Raw genomic sequence first — 7003 nt, forward strand, 5'->3', positions numbered from 1 at the left:
AAACGTTGAAACTTACTTTAGTTCTGTGACGTAAACCACGGCAGAGCATTAGACCATAGAAGCTCGCGACTAACTATTAGGGGGTTGCCCAAAACCGTCTACCTTGGTTGCTATCATAGGACATGATGAGGATCGAGCTGGATGAGAACAGATCTGGAGGACACCTTACAACAAAATATCTACCATGCTTTCGCGTCCCTTGGAGTGGGACCTTTGGCAAAGTGACTCATTTTGATATGTATCAAGTATCTTTGTTCTGTCGCTCCTTGTGGCAACATGATTGAGTCTAGAAGCTTTCACGGTTCTGATTTCCCGTCTTACTAAGTCGTCCACTTCAGTTGAGTAGTACATAGAGACAGAAATTCATCATTAAAAACATCTATTCTTTCATCTTTCCGATTGCTTAATATTCTGCAACAAAGAGGGATTAGTTAACACCAAAAATATAACAGCTTTTTCACACGTACGTAAACAATGATAATTTACGCTAAGCGGGACTTTGAAATTGATACAAATAGCTTCCTCAGTGACTCATGGGAGAGTGCCTTCCATCCATCGCTCTTCATAACTTTGGTCGCATTCTTGAAAGCAAAATCGGAAGCTCGTTGAACCAAGTATTCAGATTGGACCAATTCGCCAAGTGCAAAATAATCGCTAACATTGTTGGTGTCTAAATTACGAACGGCCGCATTCATAGCCAACGTTTTCAGGTTGGCCATATTGTATTTGTCAGCAACATAGACCAGGGAGTGAGCCAATCCCTCAAAATCCTTAATCTCATCGGTGTAAACAAATTCCAGAAGCTTTTCCAAAGTCTTTAGCTGCACATCCGTAATGATCACTTCATTGGTCTCCTTCTCACTGCTATCATGAGTGAACATGACGTCAAAAACGTTCGAACAAGCCGCCAACATGTGTTTGTGGCATGGAAGCCGAGTCTTACCACTCACAAGATACATATCCGGATATTTTTCGGGGGTCAAACGCACGCTCAATTTCAAATCAGGATTGATGGGAGCAGTGGATTCCATGGCAAGGTCGGTTCCACAATTGAGCTCAATCGAACATTGAATGGCCAATGAATGATCGGAGCGGAGATACTGACTTGGTTCCTCCAACACCTGGTGTGCACTCACAGATAGGAAACTATCTATTGGCACCCCATGGCCATTGTAATAGCCATGCAATGGTTTGGACTTGTAAATGACGTTGTATTGTTCATCGAGAAAGTTAAATTGGCTTGTAACTGGAATAACAGGCTCAGGCGCGTTGGTTTGATAATCCCGGGCATAATCTTGAAACTCGCGCCCAACTTTTGGAGGGCTTGGCACTTGCAAAGGACATTCCGGTAAAAGGGCAAAAACGACAACACGCACATAATTAGATTTAGCAAGCAGCTCCACTTTCACCACGACCTGTAATTTCGCATCAAAGTCCTCTTGAGAACTTTGAGCCAAAAAGCTGGCCGATGTGAATCTTTCAGTTTGGGAAGAATCTATCACATTTCGAACTTTGGATAAGAAGTTATCAATGATAAATGTATGTGATCCTGTCACTGCGATTGACTTCAGGTGGCTAGTCCAGGTGCACTCAGCCATTTGCTTCAATTGTTGAGAGTGAAGTTAGTTAGACAATTTGCGTGATCTCAATGCTTTGCTTATTTGGAGACTTGGAGTCTTGTAGCGAGTCTAGCCCTGGATATTGGATGCTCAAAAGCCCACGTGGTTGGTTAGCTGAAAAAGTTATTTTGAATCTTGTTGATAGTCAGGGCTGCCGATTTAATTGTTGGTTAGTTAACAATCTGGTTAAGGTTGCTTTGCTCAGCTTTTAGATTTGAATTTCAGTTCTTACAAATCGATTTCATTTGATGCAAATGAATTTCTTGTAAGAGCGTAACGGGATGCTAGCCCTTCCGTTACCGTTACTTTCTTCTTCGTTAAAAGAGGGGAAAATATATACTAAAGTTTCCTCCATTTAATAAAAAAATTCCGTCTCAAATGTTGTGACTTTTTCGCCACTGATGGGATAAAAAGTGATCAAGGGTGATTGCGACTAGGGTTATCAATTTACATTTTTTGTGACGGATGGTAGTACTTGTTGCGTGAGGGAAGCCCGTAAGTTAGCTTCAAAATTCAGCCCAGATTTTCCTCCCGTCTAACTAGTGGAATACTTACCCTACGTTATCATTTTTCAAACCATGACAATAAAGATCAAAAAGATCTTTTAAAAATGTTTAGTAAAAGTGAAAAAAAGATTAAACTAAACAAAACGTAAACCCTCAAACCCTTGTAAACTCCTGTATTCGTCATTTATTTCCCGTCATATTTACTAAGCGTTAAAAAATCAAATTTAACCTTTTTTCCAGTTTTAGGCCATCTTTTTGTGCAAAGGTAACGGTAATGCTGACGCGTTACTTTTTTCTAAAATGTAACGATAACATCAACAAGTTAACTCTTTTGGTAACGGTTCAACAAGTAGCACGCTGAACAAGTACAGTTTTCATTCACACGTCCAAAGAAAAAAAATCAATATTTGCGATTTGGAAAATACTGACAAACTCCTGAAACTAAACAATGTTTTGATCTTAAAGAATCTGGGTGAAAATAGAGTTGCATCTTGACTGACGACATCATGCAGAACGGATGACAAAGACTCCCCGTTTTTGGTCCAAATTGTGGACCAAACCAAGGATTCTTGGAGAACTATTTATTCGAAATTGACAATGTTGATCTTTAGTCAAGTTGGAACAAGGTCAAGCTGAAATAAGATGTATTGTGCCAAAATTGCTCATTAACATAAGCACATCATTAAAGACTACATTTTTTCCTAAAGATGCTACCATAAAGTTTTATGCCTCTATAACAATGCAGCTAATTTGATGTTTACAATTTCGACCAAAAACACAGGTTGCCTAAAGTGATAAGATCATAACATTTGAAACTAAACTTTTTATAATTGAATCAGTAAATGAATGCCTTGTAAAGGCATTCATTATTGTAATATAGTCAATTATATGGCAAGAATTATATTCAAATCCAACAACATTGGCAAAGTTATATGATTAGTTACAAATGCCGATAAATGTGATTGAAACTTCAATTTCTCTTCATCACAAATTCACACGGTGTTCAAAAAGCCCTATCAAGTTTTGATGGAAATTCCCAAACACATCTTAGCATTTTTCTACCTCAAAAAATCATAGGGAACAGTTTTTGATTTTATTGCTTTATGGAATTCTAGCCCACATAAAAAACTTATATGTCTTAAAACATTATAAAAACTGAAATTTTCAAAAACCTATTCAATGTAAATTGGGAGCACACTTAGTTAGCTCTTGAATATAAATCATGATATCATCTTTTCCACCATTACTTAGTTGCGTGAGATTTATTGGTCTAAATTTCAGCGTTTTTAAGCCCCAAAATGCCCCAGTTATACGTTGATTCAATTTCCCAAAGATTTAATATCGATTTTCAATATCAAACTTACAACGTTTTAGGCATAATAACACTTCAAAGTGGTAGAGAATGCCAAATATACATTGCTTTTAGACCAGGATTCTATATTTTTCAGACACAATCAGGCCAAACTTATGGTGCTTAGGTCTTCATCTGTATTTTTAAGATTAACAAAAAAACACTCTATATTGATATACCATGTATTGTATGAACTGTTGTGATATCACAAGGAAAGATTCTCCTTTTAGAGAAAAAAAATCGAAAGCAAATGGTTTTGTTCGTTACAATTTTTTTTTGCATTGGTGCTTGGTCATAGTTTAGAACGATCTTACATGCACAAAAATTTCAAAAAACAAAAAACAACCAGTTACAATTTTCTGTATAAAAAGTGTAAAAAAAGTACAATATTGGAACGAAATGGTAGCACTGATCCTTTGAATCTCCAAATATTTTTGGCTCAGTGAAACCAAAATGCTGAATTACAAATTAGGTGCCATGAGATGCAAACGCTGTCTGGTGGACCTTCCCACAAACTTCTAGAAATATGGAGTGTGAACGAGCTTCCCGCCAAATCGACCTGCTCTTGGTCACAGAAACTCTGAGCCGCCTTTTGAATAAAAAGTAAAAAAATATAAGGAATGTAGATCTCCTCAATTAAAGGTGGGTCATTTTTATATCGTTTGCTTGTACAGTGGTTCGTTTCAAAGTTATATTGCCGAAAGCTTATCTAGCCGACAAAGAGCTGGCCAAAAATTCGAATCTTATGTAGTGTTTACTACACAACTTTGGACATGTTCCCTAAGGATAGTTTGGGGCTGAAACTCTGCAAAGTTCATCTATTCAACAAGATCTTGTGGTCGTTTTAAGTGCTTATTTAGAATAAAGTGAACGGTTTAGGAGATACGAAATTGTTACTTCCGTTCCCAATCCACATCTCTAGAAGTCCATGATCTACTCTTGGTCAAAGTGCTTTGCTCTTGGTCACCGCAACACTGAGCCATTATTTTAAATAAAGTAAAAAAGTAAGGACCTCACTTACGAGTAAAATGGTTCGTTCCAAGTTTTGTTGTCAAAAGCTTATGAACCTGACTGAGAGTTGGCAAAAAATTCAGAATTTACTTAGTCTTTACCAGGGCAGTCCGAAAAATGCAAATGCATTATTTTTTACCTTTTTCAATCTTTTTTCACAATGTGCATTATTTTGTTTATTCTGTTTTTTTTTTTTAAATTTTGGCTAAAAACTCGATTGATTTTTCCCCTGCCTCTTGAAAGTATGAAAGTACCAAAAAATGACTATTCTTAAAAACGTAATTGACCTAAAAATGGCTGCATTTTTGCACATTTTTTGGCCTTCTTTTTGCATTGTTTTTGCGGCCCTGGTCATTAATTCATAGCTTTGACCACATCTCGTGAGTACTATATGGATGATTTTGGGCCTAAATTTGGCTAATATAATTGATTCGACAAACACTTGTGATGTTATGAAGTGCTAATTTTGAATTAAGTGAGTGGTTCCGTTTTTTCGCTCTTTTACTTAAAGTCCGTGATCTGCCTAACTATAGTTGTAGCCCAAATGGAAAGAGCCACGGTTAGGGACTTCAGACAACTGATGGAAATAAAGGCAACTGCGAGGACATTAAATTACACTTTCCTAGTGTTATAGTGTTAGACTTTTCAAGAAAAAGTAGCCCAGTCACAATTTTTGAAATTTAGGGCAAAGCAAAGCTGGTTCGAAAATGCAAGATAAAAAGACTTTAGCTACCCTTTTTTTCGTCCAAAGCCCAAATAAGGCTGTCCAAAATATGCAAATACATTTTCCGCTCTTTCCAATCCTTCTAAGTTATTGGGTTTTTTTTTTTTCATTTTTCACTATTTTGGCTGAATAATCGAGTTTTGAATTAAAAGTTGCTAGTTATCTTGAAAACATAAAATCCTGACAAGATGTAAAAAATGGCGTTCTTTTATTCATTCCAAAGGACTGTTTCCAATATAGCTTAAAAATCCGGCTCGAAAAATAATTTTTTAGGGCCAAAAATCACTAAAAAAATGAAAAGCACCATTAATTTTTTTCTCACCAAATTTAATTTTTTTTGCCAGTTTAAAAGCAAAAAAGACACGCAAGAAGACAACATGAAATTTATTTTACAAAATTTTGAGCTAACAACCAAGGTTTCAAATCAAATGGTTTTCAATTGGTTAAGGAGTTCCATTTCTGGTACTAAGCGATTAGTCAATGCTGAGGGATCCTATAATGACATACATGATGTCAAGTCGGGTGTTCGACACTGCTCCATTTTAGGTCCTCTCCTTTTCAAAATCTTTATCACTCTACTTCAGAAGCTTAGTCCTATGCTGATGATACAAAATAGAGATAAGGTGGGAATGGTCATAATTTTTTAAATTCCGGTTGTCTGGCAGAGGTCCTAGACCAAATCTACTCTTGGGATGCTGCTCGCTGCTGCTTAAGATTGGAAGAATACAGTATTCAGAGGAGGTACGAAATATATATGATACTGTACGTCTTCAAAAGCATTCATGAGCTTTGTCCCAACCCAGGATTTAGGGTCAATTCTAGTGACCGTAGAGGCTTAACGTGCGTTTTGAGAGCACCTTCAAGTCCTCAAGAATCCAGGCTAGTTCGAACATTGAAGTCCACTTCTCTCCTTTCTCGGGCTCCTTCATTGTTTAATTTGCTTCCCTCTAATATTTGAAGGGAGCATGTAGATCATGTAGATGTTGATCCAGTAGGAGGATTTCAGTCAGATTTGGACAAATTTTTGACTAAAATTCCTGATCAACCTTATATTCATGAGCTAGCCAAATCCGCCAACTTTAATTCGTGGGTCGATCAAATTATATATGAAAGTAAAAGTTAAGTAAAATGAATACATTTTTCGTCTTGAACTGCTAAGAATTCCAACTAACTCCGACAACTAAATTAACAATAGCATTGTCATGAGGAGACCTTTACAAGAAAAAGTTGCGTTTTTGGGTGAACTATTTTTCTTTGGGTTGGAAAAAGAGGAAAGCAAAAAGGAAAAAAACGAAAGCAAGCTTAAAAAATGCGAATATACCAACACTAAAATTGTGAACACTAAAATGTTTGAAAATTCAAAAAAAGTGATACAATGACAGAATGATGGTTTTTTGGGCCTCTTTGGTGCGTTTTTTCTGTTACAAAATGTGTCGCAGAGAAATGAATCTACTTGATTATCCATCGATTTTCCTCTTTTGATATACAAAAGATCAAAATTTCCTTTTTTGAATCCTTGTCATGAGGACACATTAAATTGATACAAATGTTATTCTATACAATTGATTGTCTTCTGGGGGTTTTTCTTCACCTTCAGGGCGCATTTTTGTTCAATAAATGATTTTGGTTTTGGCTGGATTAACCTCATGGTGGCAGGTATGGCTAGCTGAACAGCAGCTCCCTTTGGGGCTGAATTTGATATTATTGCTACAAACTTAGATTAAGTTATTTGGGGTTTGATTGTTCATCTGATCATAAGCTGCAACAAATTAAATGAAGCAGCAATCAAGAG

The 7003-nt window shown here is 36.5% G+C and overlaps 1 protein-coding gene across 1 annotated transcript; it reads right to left on the reverse strand.

Annotated features, from left to right (window-relative positions):
• Positions 1-362: 362 nt before the first annotated feature.
• LOC131877265 (speckle-type POZ protein-like) lies at positions 363-1732 on the reverse strand. Its single transcript, XM_059222889.1, has one exon. It carries the CDS (start codon positions 1596-1598, stop codon positions 483-485), a length of 1116 nt encoding a protein of 371 aa, XP_059078872.1. The 5' UTR covers positions 1599-1732; the 3' UTR covers positions 363-482.
• Positions 1733-7003: the final 5271 nt, after the last annotated feature.

Source organism: Tigriopus californicus, chromosome 2, assembly GCF_007210705.1.
Source record: "Tigriopus californicus strain San Diego chromosome 2, Tcal_SD_v2.1, whole genome shotgun sequence".
Classification (NCBI taxonomy): Eukaryota; Metazoa; Arthropoda; class Copepoda; order Harpacticoida; family Harpacticidae; genus Tigriopus; species Tigriopus californicus.

What these genes read in the sequence shown, in the direction of transcription:
- LOC131877265 (XM_059222889.1), bottom strand. Translation starts at nt 1,598, where the DNA reads ATGGCTGAGTGCACCTGGACTAGCCACCTGAAGTCAATCGCAGTGACA.